Source organism: Rasamsonia byssochlamydoides (assembly GCF_041956645.1).
Source record: "Rasamsonia byssochlamydoides strain NRRL 3658 unplaced genomic scaffold VTN77scaffold_64, whole genome shotgun sequence".
Taxonomy (NCBI): Eukaryota; Fungi; Ascomycota; class Eurotiomycetes; order Eurotiales; family Trichocomaceae; genus Rasamsonia; species Rasamsonia byssochlamydoides.
In genome coordinates, this window is record NW_027192447.1 from 167,007 (window position 1) to 185,215 (window position 18,209).

The following is an 18,209-nucleotide window of genomic DNA, read 5'->3' on the forward strand; positions in this document are numbered from 1 at the left end:
CGGTGGAAGTACGCGATGGCCGTGTTGAAGAAGTCCAGCACGTCGATGTGTGCCGGCGCGTCGGGCCCGTAGCACGGCAGGTCGAAGGTCGAGTAGCAGGTGGCGTGTTTGGAGAATTCGTGCGCCCAGAGGTAGTTGTTTGGGGCGCCTTGGTTGATCCAGTATTTGTTCATCCATGCTAGGAGGTCGTATTTCCCGAATGGGGTGATAAAGGTGTCTATCGTTGGGCCGGTCCATGGGGGAATGACGGTTCCTGTCGGTAGATTAGATGAAATGCACTTGCACAGTCAAATAAATGCAATCAATCTACAAACTGAGACAGACCATTCGGCAACCCCGTCGTCGTCCTTGGAGACGGCTCCGGATCATACTGCCGGCTGAGATCGCAGTACTGCGTATACGAGCCATTGCAGAAATCAGGCCACAGGCCATGCATCGTCCAGCTCTGGGCGGGCAGCACCTGTCCCTGGTCTTCCAGGCCGGTGTATGTGTCCCAGAACTGCGTGGCGAGGAGCAGCCCGCCATACGTCTCGGAGCAGCAGGTGTCGACTGAGCTGAGGGTGGCTTGGGGGGAGCAGGACCAGACGGGTTGGGCTGGAGTAGTCAGTCAGCAGGTAGGAAGATTATAGGCAATTGCGATGCAATTGTTGAATATGGATTAATATTGATGAAATCAGCAAGGCTACCCACTCAGCACGCACGAATGGTTCAGGTTGCTCTCGCCATACAGCAAGGCGGAGGCAGCGCCGCACAGCAGGGCGGAAGCAATTGCAGAAGCAGCCCGACGATACATGGTGAAGCACTCAACCAGAACAAGACAAAAAAAGTCTTACAGAGTAAATATTAAAGATCTCAATTCTCAATTGCGGATCTCGTCTGTTTTAAATAAATTCCGCCCGACCAACCAGGTTGGCAGCAGGACTCTATTCTAACTAATTTTATCTAATCTACCTAGTATATCTACCTAGTCTAGTCTAATCTATCTAGGGTAAGGAATCCATCTTGATTGCAACGTCACTAAATCCATTATCCGTTATCAGCATTTTTTTTTTAAAAACAAAACAATTGGGTTAAATCAACCTAGCTTACCGTCCTAGGCAGGTATACCGTACCTACTAGCCTAGCCTAGATATCTAATTCCAAGGTCCATATGAATTACCACTTAGGTATTCCGTACGGAGTATTAAATACCAGGCCTTGCCATGTGCCTGGTCCATTGGCCTGCAGATCTCCAGGTACCTAGGTACTTACTTAGTCTGGAGAACTCCCTTCCTGGAAACAAATGGGGGCCGCAGATCACCCGATCCGCTTCATCGGCGGGTGCCGATACAGCTCCTTTTTCACTCAACCACGCAGACAACTAAGCAAGCAGGTAGATTCGAATAAATTCAAGGTATCGTACAATACAAGACAGGAATTCAATTCGCTTTTCCTCCGGCTGGTTCTTCCAGTTAAGTAAGTAAGCGAAGTTCTCCCACCAGCAACGACCGCCGCAATCCAACACCAGGACTCTTCACAGCAATCAAATCAGTCCCCTGCTGAGAGTGCTATCACTTCGCAAAGTGCAGGTCATACGACAGCCACTTCCGCGCATTCACCCCGGCTACATCCAGCCCCGGCGTGCCGTACGTCAACGGCGCAAAGAACAAGAACCCGTAGATGGTCGCCGCCAGGATCACGATGGTCGCGCTCCATCCCGCAATCAGCGACTGCCGGCCCATGCGCTCGTTCGCGGTGATGAATCGGCCAACCGTAGCATTCTTCTTGTTCTTGCCCGACGGGTCGTCGTCCTCTGCCTCCGGACGAGGCGGCCTGATGGGCTCGACGTTGAAGATGAATTCAACCAGAGCGCCCGTCACGAGGGTCGAAGCGAGATGCGCCGGCAGGTAGTGGTGCAAAAACCGCTGGCGACCCATCAGCCAGAATGGGAAGTAGTGCGCTGCCCAACAGAGGAACAGGAAGCCGGTGCTGTTGTACAGCCGCGAACGAGCGCCAGGACCCCAGACTAGAAAAAAATTAGGTTTGCTTGCAAACCACGTCAAGTCAACAAGTCAGACTTACTATCTTCAACAGCATCAATCCCCCGCCGCAACGACAGCTGATCCGCCCCAATAATGCCCACAAACACCGCCAGCAAACTGCTCGAGATCCACCAGCCGATCGGGTTGCCCAGGAAGTAAATCTGCTCGCGCGTGTCGCTCTTCGTCCAGAAGCTGACCCCCCGCAGGAGGAAGGGCCACTGGAAGGGCTCGCTCGCGTACGGATGCTCGGCCGTCAGCGCCGCATTGTGGAAGAACATCGCTCGCTGCAGCTCCGCCCACTTCCGGAGGAAAGGCAGTTGTGTGACTTTGCGCGGCTCCTTGTGCAGACGCGGGTTGTCCGGCAGCAACGACGGAATGTCCTCGATGTACCAGATGTTGCTTGTCTGTTGCGCGTTCTTGTTGCCGTTGATTTCGAACTGCTTGAAGGCCCACTCGGGCAACGGCGTCGTGTGCGTCCACATGGCCACGCGGGTCGGCACGTGGATCAGCTTGAAGAGACTCGATAGCGTGCGGAAATCTTGGCCCGGCTTGCCGTTCTCGATGCGGATCTCGAACAGCGTGTCGTTGTAGCGCTCCCCGTAGGCCAACTCCTCCGGCACCGTCGTGAACTCCTGGTTCGTCGGGTAGTACGGAGAGGCCACATCGTGCGTGAGGAGGTACGTGTCGGTGCCCAGGTGACGGAGCTGGACGATATCTCCGTTCTTCACGCGATGGCCGACGCGGTCATTCTCGGGGAAAGGAACACGGGGCAGGATCTGCCAGTGGTTGTTGGTGTCATTAAACGGGTACCCGGTCACCTGCTGGCCCTGACTGGAAATCCGCCCGTCGTCATACCGCAGAGGGTACCGCTCCCAGTGGCTGTGCAGGTAGCTCTTGGTGTCCTTGTGGCGGATCGTAATGCTGTCGTAGTACTCAATGTCCACCGCCATCGCCGTCAACTGGTTATCCGCCAGCGTCTCCTGGAACTCGGGCGTCATGAACTCATCTCCAGGACCGGATCGACTGAGGATGGTGAAATGGACCTGGAACCAGAAGAGGTAGAAGAAGAAAGGAACGATGATCAAGGCAAACGCGCGAGCGGCGAAATGACGGCCGAATTGCATCAGCGTCAGAGGGCCTCCGCGACGGTTGATGTCCAGCAGATTCCACAGGTCAATCACGACCGCGGAGCCGATGGTGATGAAACTGAACAGGCCGACGTACTTGGTGGAGATGACACAGCTCAGACTGATGCCCGTCAGGAGCAGCCATTTCCACCACTTGCGTCCAAAGGGCTGATGCCGCAGCTTATAGAACTTGATATAGCAGAGGATACTACATGCCATGCTGAACACCAAGCACGCATCCAGGAGGATGAGCCGCGTCTCGCCAACATGCGCATTGTCGAAGACCATCAGGCCCGCCGCAAGAACGCATGCGGGGAGAGAGTATCCGGACTCCCACATAATCAAAAAGACAACGGGAATCGTCAGCGATCCCAACGTCGCGGGCAAGGCGCGGAAGGCCACGTAGGGCACCTTGTGCTCGATATAGGATTCGCCGATGTTGTCGAACAGGAAGTGGCCATCATAGCCGACCAGCCAGCCCACGAACGCGAAAAGAAGCTTAGCAAAGGGGGGATGAACGTCGAAGAAATACGTGCGTTGCAGGTAGTACGAAGCGAACTAGCGCACCAGTCAGAGGAAGATGAATCGTCTGATTAGGTAGGTAACCAACCTTGCCAAAATGCACCTCATCAAAAACCACCTCGTTCGGATAGGTAATCTTATAGAATCTCGTCGCGAAAGCCAGCGCGGTCAGAACGAACAGAGCAACCTTGTAGTCCCATTCTGACGGCAGTTTGGCTGCCAACTTCCCGGAGGGAGCAACCGCAGCCCCGCCAGAGGGGACGGGAGTCGTCGCGTCATCTTTCTTCACGCCCGCCCTCTTGCGGAGGGATGGCGAGGGTGAAGACATGATGGTCGGAAAGGAGATAGATGTCAATGGAGCGAGTGGATGGCAACCGCCGCTGGAGGAGTCAGTAGACTATTTTCATTTCGTTTCATTTCTTCATTTTTAAGTCCACTTACAATTCAAGAAAAGAACATGATAGAAGGGAGTGAATGGAACGAGGTGGGAGATGAAGGGGGTCGGGAGGTGCTCGATTGGCCGTTTCTTGCTGGTCCGACGGGGTTGCGTGTCGTTTTGAGCTCCGTGCAATCAGAGCAAACTGCCGCGCGAGCCCGGTCCACCGCCTAGCCTTGATATGGTGCAATCTGGGTATGAATTTCTCAATGTGAATTGGCTGGTATATATAACTTCAATCTTTAAAGACTACACGACAAAAAAAAAAGCACCTGACACCTCGCTAACAAAATACTCGCTATGCAAACACCCAAAGAGCCTGACAGCCGTACTCCGTATCCCAATGGATAGATGCAAAACCAAATAGTCTAGTCAAACAAAACTTTCTGGCATCCTACTCATCATCCGCCAAACTCAGCAGTTCCAGCTCCGTCCGGACGAGAGACTGGAATTCCTCCCGAGCCATGCCCGTGCTTCTGGCGAGCCGGAACAGGCTCTTGATGCTGGTACCGATATGCTGTTTCACGGCCATCTCCGACGCCGACTGACTTTCAGCCTCCTGCTCCAACCTGGCGACCGCGTCCGATCCTCCTGACGAGGTAGACGCCGGTCGCGGGTGGCTGAGCATCGTCGCGACCGCATCATTGGGTGCCTGACCAGCAGGGTGCCCATTTGCGGGCGCAGACTCTTTCGCCTCGCGACTTCGAATGTGTTGTTGGATCAAATTGGCAAAGATATTGCCGTTGAGCGATGACTCTCCCACCTCGGCGCGGTCTTCAGACGGGTCGTCGTTGTCCATGGCAGGCTGTACGTCGGCGTACTGGGCAAAGTACGACTCCTCTGATAATAGAGGAGGTTGCGTCGAGGCGAAGGTTCGAGGCGCAGGCGTCTTGATCGATGGCGTCCGGCCCGGTGTGTTGTCGTACTGAGCCCAGTAAGCATCCTCCTCGTCGTTGTCGTAGCCACTGTCGTCGACACGAGACGCTCTGCTCTCGTGCTGTTCGGCATCCTTCAGAGCATCCTCAAGCCACCGTTCCTTCGCCCGCTCATTCGCTTCCCCGATCGATGTCGACCAGGTCGCATCGTCATCGGACGGGCCTTCTCGTGGGAGCAACTCGGCGACCCTCCAGCCAGGCCCGGCCCCGTCCTGATCGTTGGGACACCATACATAGATAACACTGAGGTGGTATTCCGGCAGCACGATCCTCGAGTGTAAAGTCTCCTCGTCTACTCGTTTGTATGTCACGGCCAGATCGTTAGGGACCTCGATTTCCCCGGACGCAGGATGCAATTCAAAGGTGGCTCCGTCGATGATACTCTGCACACGATCCGCTTTCTCGTCTCCCCAGCATAGTAATCGAATCCAGCAATCGGAGGGAGAGCTCGCCACGGAGCTCAGGATGTGGACGCGCTGACGGAGGATTGGGGAGAGAAGCGGAAGTAGCGCTGGGGGAGGACGGGTCGAGACGAATGCAGCTGGTAGACAGGCCAGCAACGGGGGGAGGAGAGTCCGGGGATCTGGTGGTTGGATGAGCTCGACCATGCTGGTTGCACTCGATCTCGATCAGCTTATTCCTCTGTGGCAATGGTCTGATTGTGCCGATGAAGGACAGTCGGAGTAACCACGGTAGAAAGGACAGAGAATAGTTGGCAGGCCGTAGGAAATAACAATTTAAAGATCAGAGTCTCTTACCCTGAGGAGGGCCCCCCGCGTGGTCGCAGGGAGCGGCCGGCCGTCCGTTTAGGTTCCATTTGCCCGGACGTGACAACGATATTTAGCAGTCATGGATGGATGATGAGGGCGTGGGGCAGCGGATTAATTTAGGAGAACTCCGCTTCTGGGGAGAGTCGAGTCGGAGACCGGTCCGAGAAACTATCCACGGTTCTAGAGTACCAGCCCAGTCAGCAGCAGGATCCTTAGTTTGTACCGTCTGGTAGACATCGTGGCAGGAGTAACAGGGTCAAGCATCGGAACCCAGTCAAATCAGTCAAATCAGATCCGCTCAGATCCACTGAGATCGGCTGGAGGGCCGAGAGTCCGTACGGAGTACTCCGTACTGTAGGATTCATCCTTTGTTAGTTGATTAGTATTCATTTGCTTGTCAGCAGACGCCACACGGTCGGAGGCTAAGAACTTAAAGCGACACACAACCAAAGAGGTCAAAATAGCAGGGTGATCCTGTACGGAGGACTGTTTGTACAGCACAAAGACTGGAGAATTGAGATGAAGATAAGATCTAAGTAAGAAGAAGATCGATGGCAGTGGATTCCAGGTTGGTCCAATTAGGCGGGTGGTAATTCGGTGATGTTCTGTTGAGGTCCAACCACATGATAAGAAGCGATACCTCGGCCTGACCTGATAGAGACAATTCGATCTACTGTAACTGTTTGTGCTTCAGAATTTCCATTTTCTTTACCTTCTTTCTTCACTGTGATACCCAGATGCGCGACTTGCGCCAATGAATTAATTGCATGGATTGAAGTTTGTCCCGCCGTCTCATCCCTTGCATTACTGACTGGAGGGTAGGACATGACGTAAGAAAAAAAAAGAAGACCAGGACAAGAGAAAAGAAGAAAAGAAAGAAAAGAAACAAAGAAGAGATTCCTGAGAACTGCAACTGACATGGACATCCAACCGACTCCACCGACGGAGCCAGAGCGTCTGGGAAAAAGTGACTCGGAAGACCCTCGTATCGGCTTGACGGAGAAAAACGACGACAATGGTGAAGATAATGACGACGAACAGCGCAAAGAGCGCCAACAGCTGGAGAAGCGTCTGCGACTGAAGGTCGATCTGCGCCTGTGCTCCATCGCCGGCATCCTGTGCAGTCTCAACCTGCTGGACTCGGGCATCATCTCCTCGGCGTCGGTGACGAGCATGCTGCACGACCTGGGACTCGAGGGGAATCGCTACTCGGTGTCCATCTTCATCTTTACCGTCGCCAGTGTCGTCTTCCAGCTGCCGTCGACAGTGGCCGTGCGGGTGGTCGGCCCGCGCATCTGGTTCGCGCTCATCACCTTTTGCTTCGGCCTGTTCACGCTCTGCACCGCGTTCGTGCAGACATGGCGGCAGATGATCGCGCTGCGCGTGCTGCTGGGCATCGCCATGTCTGGCATATACCCGGGCCTGACCTACCTCATCAGCACGTGGTACACGCGCAAGGAGCAGCAGCTGCGCTTCGCGTTCCTGCAGTCGGGAGAGGTCCTCGTGCTGGCGACAGGCAGCATCGTCAACTACGGCCTCAACCACCTAAACGGTCGCGCGGGGCTGGCCGGGTGGCGCTGGATGTTCATCGTCCAGGGGCTCATCACCTGCGTGATCGGCATCATCACGTACTGGTGGATGGTAGACTTTCCGGAAAAGGCACGCGACAGCTTCTGGTTTCTGTCGGAGGAGGAAATCGAGATAGCGACGCAGCGCATCCAGGCTGATCGAGATGACGTCGTCGTAGACCCGTTCGCGTGGTCCAAAGTCCTGGTGCACTTCCTCGACCCGAAACTGTACGGCTTCTCGTGCCTGTTCTTCCTGCTGAACCTGGTGTCGACGTCGCTGTCGTATTTCCTGCCTATCATCCTGCAGTCTGGGATGGGATTTTCGGAGAATGCGTCGATTGTGTTGTCTGCGCCGGTGAGTACACACACACATCTATATAATATACCCACAGTCTTTCTTTTATGCAATCTGTATCTGACATTCGCAGCCATACTACTGGGCCGTCATCCCCGTCCTCTTCACCTCACTAATCGGCGATCGATACCGCATGCGCGGGCCGCTCATCACCTTCAACGCACTGGTGCTCATCGCCGGGTTCCTGATGTTCGGCCTGCCGGTCTCCAAGCAAGTCACAGTCCGGTACATCGGCACGTATCTTGCGACAGGGGCATATGTATCGAACTGGGCGGCCCTGAACGCGTACCAGGCGAACAACATCGTCGGGCAGTGGAAGCGCGCGACGACGGCGGCGGCCATCACCGCATGCAACGGTCTGGGCGGGATTGCGGGGAGTTTTATTGTCCGCGCGCAGGAAGCGCCCGAGTATCAGACTGCGGTGTGGGTGTCAATTGGGTAGGAAATAACCCCGTCACTTACTATATCCATCTTTTTTTTTCCCTCCCGATGACCTCTCCTACTGGAACATGTCGACTAATTTCATTGATTGACTGACGGGAATGGCGGGATAGATCGCACATCCTCATGATCGTCATCACCGGCCTCTTCACAATCCACTTCTACATCTCGAATCGAAAGCAGAGTCAGGGACGAAAGGTGATTGAGGGAATGGTACGCAGTCCCTATCCTCAATTTTTTTTTAAAGAAAAATATATATAGTATATACTATTGTTGGTTGTGATGCTAACGATTTACATTTATAAAATTTAGCCTGGGTTTCGATATACCTACTGAGGTACCTACCTAGTGGTCTTATCGATCGATATTGAACATGCTGAGGAATAAATCCCTCGCAAAAGAACCGAGACAAAAAATGAAACGAAACGCAACGAAATGGAATGAAATGAACGATCATTCGCCCTCACCCTCACTATCGAGGAGGGACATCCATCCATCATATTGATGATTATTTATTTTATCGATCGATCGATCGATCGTATTATCCATCATCCACGATTTGACGACCGACAACATGAATGACTGATGAGCGGATCACCTAACTATCGTCTTAGAATATCTATTTTTTTTTCCACGAAAAGTAATAGATGAATGCAGACTGGGGTATCACAAACACATAATATTAGAATCGAATAGAATTGATTGATTGAAATAATGCCTCTGCCTCTGATATAATATAACACCTAACAATACTCCAGAGTTGACTTTCCTTTCTTTCTCTTTCCAACGTAAATGACAACGATGACAATGAGAGTGATGATAATGGATCAGATATGTTAGGTCTGTCCAAGGGGTATATTGCTAAGCTACCTGAACTAAACTGAACTACCTATGTATTGCTATGTATTATTACCACCGGAAGTCGGGGACCTGAAAGAAAAACAAAGAAAAAGAAGAAAACTCCAAGTTACCACTGGAAATAAGGCCACAAGGACGGATTGTGTAGCAGGGACGCGAGGTTGAGGAAGGACGCGGGAGAGCGAAGGGGGAAGGAATGAGAAGACTACTCTACTGACGGCAATTATATCCCCCGATCCGTCTGCTCCAGCTTCCCAACCAACCGCTTCATACCCGTCCACTCCTCCGCCGGAACCTCTTCCACCGGCCCACTGAGCGCTTTGCCCACCTCGAAGACGGTGACCACGCCATCCAGCCCGCCCGTCGCCACGCGTCGGCCTTCGCGCTCTTCCCACGCGATCTTGTTCAGACTTCTGGTCAACATGCCCCCGCGGCCGCGCGACGGCGTGGTCCGCACGGCGGGCACTTCGGTGTCGGTGTACAGGTCCCAGATCTCGACGTTGCCGGCGCCGTCGACCAGGCCGAACACGCCCGGGCGGTGTGGTGACCATTTTGCGTCGTATACGACGTCTTCGCGGTTGATGTCGAGCAGTGGACTGACGACCTGAGGCCCGGCAACTGACGTCGCCGACGCGGCTGTCGTGGCTGGTGGCCGCACGCGCCACAGCTTGACGCTCCAGTCCAGACTGGAACTGAGCAACAGATCCCCCAGGTCAACCGGACCTCGTGCTGGGTGGAAGGCCGTCGACATGACCGGCGCCGCGTGTCCGCGGTACGCGAGGCGTTGGTCTGTGCCGGCTTTGGCACCCGCCCGATCATATCGGTGGCAGGGGTAGATTCCTCCTTCTTCGGTACCAACAAGGAAAAACGTCGGGTCGGATTGCGGAAACGACATGGTCGTCGGTGCCAGATCCTCTGTCTTCGAGGGCGGAGGCGTGGTCAACTCCAGGTACTCCTGCGGCTGAGACAGCATATCGACCGTCCAGCCACAGACGACGCCATCGGTAGAAGCTGTCAAGATGTTGTGGGCGTTCTGCGTGCCAATAATGGCGATGCTGTAGACCGGATGGGTGTGCCCTGACCCGGTCAGCGGGGTCTTCTGCACCGGAGCACCACCGCCTGCGCGCGATGACCGCGTATCCCAGAGCAGGACCTGCCCGGAATAAGTCCCGCCCACGATGAGATTCGGATGGAAGGGAGAGAACTTTGCACAAAGAATGTCAGACGTCGAATGAAAGACATACTCTGGTCGCGAGTGAAGGTGCTGGTTCCAGATCTGCAACAAGCCATCGGGTTCATGGGGCGCCGTAGGATTTTTGGTGTATGCAGCCAGCACCAATTCGGGAAACTAGAAGATTTCAATCAGTAATCCGTACAATATGCCAATGCATAAACAGTCCTACCTTTGGAGAGAAGCTCAAGTCGCTGATCTGCCGCTTCTTGCTCCATCGTTCGTCCCAGAATTGGGCCACCTCCTTGATCCCTCTCCTCTTCTTGCCATACTCATCTTCCTCTTCCTCTTCCCCGTTGACACCCATCTCGTAGTCTGCCAAAATATCGTATTCCTCGTCCAATGCCCGCTCGATCACCTTGCTTGACCGCTCAACAAAGTCCAAGAATTCCTCTGACGACGTGACGGCATTGAGCTCGTCCTCGGTTAGGGTTCGTAGAGGATATCGAAGTTGTGTTGACGGTGCGAGCGGCCCATCCTGAGTCGCCTGCTTGGTCGCCTGGAGCTCTTCCTCGATCTCCTTGCGGAGCCGTTCCCGGATCTCCTCGTCCCGTTCACGCTCCCTCCGGCTTAGTCGCTTGCTGGACGGCGAGGTCTCTCCCTCTTCCAAGTCCAGAGGACCATCGGGCGATCCGGCAGCAGGCTGGAGCAAGTCATCCGTCTGCACACCCTTGCTGTAGGTGACGGTCTCCGGTTTCGGTTCAGGGGCAGGTTCTGGCGCGGTCGGCAGAGGTCCGGTGACATCCGTCTGCGTAGCAATGGACTGCGACGGTGCCCGAGTAAACGCTTCGATATTCTCTCCGCTGAGCTGGCTCGCGCTGAGGACCGAATTCGGCCTGCTGCCTTTCCGGGATAGTCCTTCTCCATCCTTGTATGAGACGGAGGATGGCCGATCAACCAGACGGGATATCAAATTGTCGAGCTCGGCTCTGCTCTCTGCACGACTCGGAGCAGGAGATACAATCTATCTCAGCTTGTTAGAGGAATAGTATACTATAGTATATACATGGACACTATTTGTTTACCTCTGAGGAATCCCCGATACTGGCCCGACTCTGGTTGAACTCCTTCTGCCGTAATTCCCGCTGGCGTTTCAGCTCAGCGAGCTTCGCCTTTTTGGCGAGGATCTCATCTTTTCGCGCTTGCATGGAGTGCATGTTGGCAGATCAGCAGCTGCGTCGCAACAGACCCATCTCCGGTCCCATGTCTCGCGCGGCGTTGGCGTATGGCTCTGCGGGCTCTCTTCTCCGCTAGGAGAGCAGGCGACGGGCCGATGATGACATAAGCCAATCCGGTGGGTGAGGAAACTCGGGCGGGCCGGAAAAACTCGCGACAGTCAAGCAAAGGAACTTCTTGTCCTCCTCGCCCAGCCCTGCCAGCTAGCTTAGAGAAGCGTCAGGAAAACGCATTCTTCTGTCCGAACAGCCATTGACCCTGGATACCCTTTGTTGCCGCGCGTGCCGGTCCTCTGGTATCTAGCCGCAAGCTTCTCTCTTTTTGTTTGGTCTCTCTCGTTGCAGCGGCGACAGACATCTGTCCAGGATGGCTTCGCAGGGCGTCAACGTAAGTCGTTCGCCTACCTAATTGATTTGCTGCTCCGTTTCGAATACCTCTTGACTGACTTCTGCTTGTTTTTCTCTCCAGGTTCTGCGCTATTCGGCCCTTGTTGCGGGCGTCGTCTACGGTGTCTGGCACCAATCGTCCTTGAATACCCAAGCCAGACGCGCAGAGCTCGACCGAGAATACAAGCACAAGGAAGCATTGATCGAACAAGCCAAGGCCGAGTGGCGGAAGAAGACCGCACCACCAGAGAAGAAGACTGAGGGAGGACGTACGTGATCCGCGGCCAGCATGCTATTTGGTTTGCAGAGGGGGTTCGGCTGACACGCCTACAGTGATCACAGATCCCGAGGACAGCCGGTTCGATCTGGAGGCATTCTTACAAGCAAAGGCGGCGGAGTCGGCGAAATAGAAAGCTAGAGTCTACATGAGGGCATGAAAGGATCGGCAGGGAATCGATGGGAGACATGACGGCCATATAACTACGCGCAACACGAGGAATTGGCTGGATGAGCCAGTTTTGTACCATTTTTATATCATCTCTTTTGTTTCTTTCCCAGAGTTGTGTGTCATTGCAAGCGCGAAAGAGAGGAAAATTTCTCCATTGATAGACCATCATCGCCGTCTCTGTACATACCCTCGGTCTTCACAAACGTCTGTACACTACGGTTGGCCTCGAAGGACAGGGAATTTCTTTTGTCCTGCCATCGGTCACGAGACTGCTTTGGAAACTGCTTTTTCTCTATCCAGAGACTCTGATTTGGTCTCGGCCTGCGTAAGGAGTTTCGCAACAGGTCTCGTTATAGTCATGAATCATTACCTGGTAATAGCCGTATGCAGCGTCAAGTCAAGCTTGCTTGCACTTCAACCGCCATAGCTGCTCACCAGCCCCACCAGTTCGCTTATCCCGTTTGTTCTCGTGCCATTCAATTCCACGGGCTTGTCTTGGACTTTTGGTCGGAATAGGTGCTCGTTTGCGTCCCAGACCCATCCTCTTTGGGTCAACGTTTGTATGAGTGCGGGACTTGGTTCGCTGGAATCTCCCTGGCCGTTTTCCAGCCCCAAGTATGCTGCTGCTTTCTCTGGTCTGATTGCTTCGTATGCTCGACTGATCTCTTTGAACGTCTTTTCTGCGAAATATGCTATAGGGAACCAGAGTAAATTAGATCAGAATCCCCCATGAACTGACTCAGACTTACCATCATATTTCTGCACGATTTGGTTGACTGGATCTGGCCACGGCAGCTCTCTTAGGATCCTGTAGATCTCTGAATGCTTATTCTGCCAGACGGCGCGCAACAGCGTAATACTGTTCTGCAGGACCAAGTCCTCCTTCACCAAGGTCGGGGGCATCCGCTGTGTCAGGGAACGAGCTTCCTGTCTGATATCATGCGTTATATCTCCGCTCAGCGGGATCAGAGACGATGACTTACATCTGATCTGTCAGGAGATGGGAGATGAGAAAAGAAGCATAGAAAGCGCTCAATAATTTCGCGTCGCCAGTCACCTGGGTATCTGTGAAGAGGAGACAGGCCTCGCTCTCGTACTGGCTGAGGACATCGTAGAGTGCTTCAGCTGTCGGGGCGTCGGACAGCGCCTTTGATAGCTGCTCCAAAGACAGTGGTGGCAGGTCCATATTCAGATGTCCTTGCAACAAAAACAGATGAAAATTCCCCCCCAAAAAAGTCAGAAGTTGAAAAAAGTTATTAGACAGAGTTACAATTCAAAGAACGCCGTTAGCTGATGAGGGACCGCAGAGTGCGGGGAGCAAGCTTCGGAGGGCAGTTGGTTTCCGCAGAGCCTCCACCAGTGGTTTTTAGTCTTGCGTATGCCATTCCGATTGTCGCGCCAAGACCTCGAAGAGACCACCTTGTCGAACTGTCGAACCGTCCCTATCCCTGCCCCGTCAGCTCACACGCTCATGATTTAACCTTTCTTTTCTTTTCGAGTTGAATTTCTTTCTTCTTCTTCGCGGCCATTATGGCCTCTGTTGGAATTGACCCCTTTCTCAAGGGGAACACAGGCAGGAAGACGCGCGGCCTCCTCCGAATTGTCATTCTATGCACCATTGCAGCCGCTGCTGTGGCCAGTCGGTTATTCAGTGTCATTAGTATGCAGTCTTTTAATTGTCGGAATCTCTTGGAGGTCATTGAGTGCTAACGAGTATCCTGGCAGGATTCGAAAGTATCATTCACGAATGTATGTTGCGTGCTGTCCCTGCCGCTGTTTATACTACTTGGCCAAACAACGTCAGCTTGCGAGAGAAATGTTAATCAATTGTTGCAGTCGACCCTTGGTTCAACTTCCGAGCTACTAAACACCTGGTGCAACATGGCTTCTACAGCTTCTGGGACTGGTTCGATGATCGTGAGTCTATCGTTCGACAACTACGCTTCAGCAGTAGATCTGCGGCAGCATGCTGATACGATTCAGGGACGTGGCATCCACTTGGACGTGTCACCGGTGGCACGCTCTATCCCGGCCTGATGGTCACCAGCGGTGTCATCTACCACCTTCTCCGCTTTCTCACCCTCCCCGTGGATATCCGGAACATATGCGTTCTGCTCGCCCCCGGATTCTCCGGCCTCACGGCATTGGCCACCTATCTGTTGACCTGCGAAGTGTCTCCGTCTCCCTCCGCCGGTCTCCTGGCGGCTGCCTTCATGGGCATTGCTCCGGGTTATATCTCCCGGTCAGTCGCGGGCAGCTATGACAACGAGGCCATTGCCATCTTCCTCTTGGTGTTCACCTTCTTCCTCTGGGTCAAGGCAGTCAAGGTTGGCTCTATCATGTGGGGTGCGCTGACGGCGCTCTTCTACGGATACATGGTGTCCGCTTGGGGTGGATATGTGTTCATCACGAACCTGATCCCTCTCCATGTGTTTGTCTTGATTTGTATGGGCAGATACAGTTCTCGCCTGTACATCAGCTACACCACATGGTATGCCTTGGGAACATTGGCGAGCATGCAGATTCCGTTTGTCGGCTTCCTGCCCGTCCGCAACAGCGATCACATGTCCGCTTTAGGTAGGCAATTTCGGTGACAGATGCCAATGTTCCTTTGCTTACAGTCTGCATAGGTATCTTCGGTTTGATCCAGCTAGTGGCATTTGCCGACTATGTTCGCGCTCAGGTGCCCAGCAGACAGTTCCAGATGCTTCTGACCAGCTTGATCCTGGTCATCTTCGGCATCTCGTTCGCCGGTCTGGTCTTGCTCACCTTTTCGGGCGTGATTGCACCATGGAGTGGGCGTTTTTACTCCCTCTGGGATACCGGATATGCCAAAATCCACATTCCCATCATCGCGTCGGTGTCGGAACACCAGCCCACCGCGTGGCCAGCGTTCTTCTTCGATCTCAACTTTTTGATCTGGCTGTTCCCCGCGGGTGTCTACATGTGCTTCCGCAATCTGAAGGATGAGCATGTGTTTATCGTGATTTATGCCGTTCTCGCAAGCTACTTCGCCGGTGTTATGGTCCGGTTGATGCTGACCCTGACTCCTGTTGTTTGCGTTGCGGCAGCTATGGCCCTGTCTTCTGTCCTGGACACGTATCTGCTTGCTCAGCCTGCAAAGGAAGCCACAACTACTAAAGGCAGCGGGAGCTCTGCTTCCTCAGAAGGTCTTCGGGCTGCTCGTGGCACCGTGTTTGGGATTCAGTCGACGTTTTCCAAAATTTTCATGACGTCAGGCATTGCAGTTTATCTGCTTCTTTTTGTTGCTCACTGCACCTGGGTCACTTCCAATGCGTACTCGTCACCGTCTGTCGTGTTGGCCAGTCGGATGCCTGATGGCAGTCAGTTCATCATTGACGACTACCGTGAAGCGTACTACTGGCTTCGTCAGAACACGCCGCCCAACGCGAAGATTATGTCGTGGTGGGATTATGGATACCAGATCGGCGGTATGGCGGACCGACCGACGCTGGTTGACAACAACACCTGGAACAACACGCACATTGCGACTGTCGGCAAAGCCATGAGTTCGCGCGAAGAGGTCAGCTATCCCATTCTCCGACAGCACGATGTCGACTACGTGCTTGTTGTCTTTGGCGGGTTGCTGGGCTATTCCGGAGATGATATCAACAAATTCCTCTGGATGGTTCGTATCGCGGAGGGTATCTGGCCGGACCAGGTGAAGGAGCGAGATTATTTCACCCCGCAGGGAGAGTATCGGGTTGATGATGCGGCGACACCTACTATGCGCAACAGTTTGATGTAAGCAGGACCCCCTTCTCTTCTTTTGTCTTCTTCCCATGACGTTTGCTGACTACTGACCAGGTACAAAATGTCGTACTACAACTTCAACCGCCTCTTCCCTGGTGGCCAGGCCACAGACCGGGTGCGTGGCGCGAGACTGCCGGCCGAGGGGCCGCAATTGACGACTCTCGAGGAGGCGTTCACGAGCGAGAACTGGATCATTCGGATCTACAAGGTCAAGGATCTGGACAACGTTGGGCGGGACCACAGCAGCGCCGTCGCGTTTGAGAAGGGACACAAGAGGAAGAGGGCGACGAAGCGGAAGGGTCCTCCGGTGTTGCGGACTGAATAGCTGCAGCCTGCAGGTTCTGTTATAGCACTTGGCTGGCTGAGTTAATGGTATTTAATGGTATTTTTTTTGTCATTGCAGAATTCTTGATTTTAACATATGAATTTGTACGACTACAGACACCCCCGTATAACCACGAAGGACTTTCCGTTAGAGTACGTGTCTCTCAACAAAAAGCATGCTTCGTATATAACCGCTCAAGACATTTAACCCGTATCTATAGTCGTCTCGTCTAATCAATTGTCTGTATCATGTACAGTCAAGTAACTAGATATCCATATATACAGTCAACCCCTGTCCGTATGTCTTTAGGTTATATAACAATCCTCATCTTCAATTTGTCGTCGTTGACAATCTCATCCCGCTTCGCGACCAGCTCCGGCAAATCCCAGTTCACACTGATATACCTGCCTCCCAGCCACTCCTTCCGATCCTGTGTCAACCACGCAATCGAGTCGCCAGCCAACTGCGGCTTATCGACCAGAACCGGGTGCATGTACTCGGGCATAGTCAGCGCCAGCTCCGTGGGGACGCCGCCGGGATGGATCGCGAACGCGACGACGCCTTTGTCCGCGTACTCTGCAGCGATGAACTCCGTGAAACGCAGCACCGCAAACTTGCTTGTCCGGTAGGCTGATGCTCCGGGGCGGGTCAGGTGTGCGCCCACAGAGCTCACGTTGACGATGGTCTTGTGCCCGCCCTGTAGCAGCAGGGGTAGGAACGCGCGCGTCACCAGATACACGCCCTTGACGTTGATCTCCCATACTTTCCACCACTCGGACGGGTCGGAATCTGCTACCGGCACCCAGTTCTCCAGATACCCGGCATTGTTGACCAGGATGTCCAACCGATGGAACGTCTGCTCCACCTGGACCACTGCGTCCTTGACGCTAGCCTCATCCGTGACGTCCAGCTTCAGCTTCAGCACCTGCGGCGCCGTCTGGTGTCCGGCGTCTTGCGCCGCAGCGAGTATCTCCTTCTCGGCCTCGTCGAGCCCGGACCGCGCGGCGATGACGATCCCCGCAGCACCGGCTTTGGCGAACGATACCGCTGTTGCGCGCCCGATGCCGCGCGACGCGCCCGTGATCAGAACTATCCGGCCGCGCTGGTCTGATTTGGCGATGGCTGGGTAGGTGTCGTGATGTGTGGTGGAGGTGAAGTTGACGGCGGTGGGGTCGGGGTGAGGAGCCATGGCGGTGATAATTCAATCGGTACTCCGTATAGTACAGTAGTTACTGCTGAAGGAGGGACAGAAGAAGCAGGATGGGTCAATGGATTATTTATATGCCAGAGCAACCTGCAAGGATTAGAACACACCAGTGTACCACTATGTACTATTTTTTTCTTTCTTTCCACACACCATATGTAGCATATCACGTCATGCGTGTCATGGCAGGTCATATTGTCCATGGTGATGATAAGCTGGTACCTATGTAGGTACGAAATACAGTTACGGAATGTACACAATGCACGGAATATGCATGGAATTAAGGGCATTAACACCGATTACAGAGTCCTCTGTACTTCAATTTGGTCCAAATTCTACTGTGATATCCCCTTTTCCAAGGTACCCCTCTCTGACGGAGATAACTAACCTTAACACCGAACTTTTGCCCGACTGAGTGGATGATCTGTGGATCTGCGACGTTAAATAATATCCATACCCAGTAGTTAACTACGTTATACCTTGGATTGCTGACAAATCAGCTTTCCTTGTTCCTTTTTGGGCCACATTTGTTGGTACCAGATTTGCTGATAGGTTATTATTATTATTATTATTATTATTCAAGTTTAACGTCCATACCGAGCCTTTCGGCTATGACAGACCCCGAATCATGG

General features: G+C 53.6%; 8 protein-coding genes across 8 annotated transcripts; 3 read left to right on the plus strand and 5 right to left on the minus strand.

The window, feature by feature from the left end:
* Positions 1-1,550: 1,550 nt before the first annotated feature.
* On the minus strand, positions 1,551-3,998 carry VTN77DRAFT_7788 (uncharacterized protein; the record flags this gene model as incomplete). The annotated part of the gene is made up of 3 exons (XM_069424213.1): positions 1,551-2,005; positions 2,062-3,706; positions 3,759-3,998. 3 exons carry the CDS (start codon positions 3,996-3,998, stop codon positions 1,551-1,553), a joined length of 2,340 nt encoding a protein of 779 aa, XP_069275171.1.
* Positions 3,999-4,500: 502 nt separating this feature from the next.
* On the minus strand, positions 4,501-5,649 carry VTN77DRAFT_7789 (uncharacterized protein; the record flags this gene model as incomplete). The annotated part of the gene is made up of 1 exon (XM_069424214.1): positions 4,501-5,649. The coding sequence occupies one exon, from the start codon at positions 5,647-5,649 to the stop codon at positions 4,501-4,503; it is 1,149 nt and encodes a 382-aa protein (XP_069275172.1).
* Positions 5,650-6,729: 1,080 nt separating this feature from the next.
* VTN77DRAFT_7790 (uncharacterized protein) lies at positions 6,730-8,511 on the plus strand (the record flags this gene model as incomplete). The annotated part of the gene is made up of 4 exons (XM_069424216.1): positions 6,730-7,734; positions 7,808-8,172; positions 8,289-8,388; positions 8,488-8,511. 4 exons carry the CDS (start codon positions 6,730-6,732, stop codon positions 8,509-8,511), a joined length of 1,494 nt encoding a protein of 497 aa, XP_069275173.1.
* A 745-nt stretch (positions 8,512-9,256) lies between these two features.
* On the minus strand, positions 9,257-11,421 carry VTN77DRAFT_7791 (uncharacterized protein; the record flags this gene model as incomplete). The annotated part of the gene is made up of 3 exons (XM_069424217.1): positions 9,257-10,381; positions 10,437-11,228; positions 11,290-11,421. 3 exons carry the CDS (start codon positions 11,419-11,421, stop codon positions 9,257-9,259), a joined length of 2,049 nt encoding a protein of 682 aa, XP_069275174.1.
* Positions 11,422-11,806: 385 nt separating this feature from the next.
* Positions 11,807-12,236, plus strand: VTN77DRAFT_7792 (uncharacterized protein; the record flags this gene model as incomplete). The annotated part of the gene is made up of 3 exons (XM_069424218.1): positions 11,807-11,827; positions 11,909-12,095; positions 12,160-12,236. 3 exons carry the CDS (start codon positions 11,807-11,809, stop codon positions 12,234-12,236), a joined length of 285 nt encoding a protein of 94 aa, XP_069275175.1.
* A 452-nt stretch (positions 12,237-12,688) lies between these two features.
* Positions 12,689-13,460, minus strand: VTN77DRAFT_7793 (uncharacterized protein; the record flags this gene model as incomplete). The annotated part of the gene is made up of 3 exons (XM_069424219.1): positions 12,689-12,966; positions 13,024-13,205; positions 13,258-13,460. 3 exons carry the CDS (start codon positions 13,458-13,460, stop codon positions 12,689-12,691), a joined length of 663 nt encoding a protein of 220 aa, XP_069275176.1.
* A 344-nt stretch (positions 13,461-13,804) lies between these two features.
* On the plus strand, positions 13,805-16,373 carry VTN77DRAFT_7794 (uncharacterized protein; the record flags this gene model as incomplete). The annotated part of the gene is made up of 6 exons (XM_069424220.1): positions 13,805-13,934; positions 14,000-14,023; positions 14,111-14,191; positions 14,258-14,851; positions 14,905-16,039; positions 16,103-16,373. 6 exons carry the CDS (start codon positions 13,805-13,807, stop codon positions 16,371-16,373), a joined length of 2,235 nt encoding a protein of 744 aa, XP_069275177.1.
* A 310-nt stretch (positions 16,374-16,683) lies between these two features.
* Positions 16,684-17,562, minus strand: VTN77DRAFT_7795 (uncharacterized protein; the record flags this gene model as incomplete). Its single annotated transcript, XM_069424221.1, has 1 exon — positions 16,684-17,562. One exon carries the CDS (start codon positions 17,560-17,562, stop codon positions 16,684-16,686), a length of 879 nt encoding a protein of 292 aa, XP_069275178.1.
* Positions 17,563-18,209: the final 647 nt, after the last annotated feature.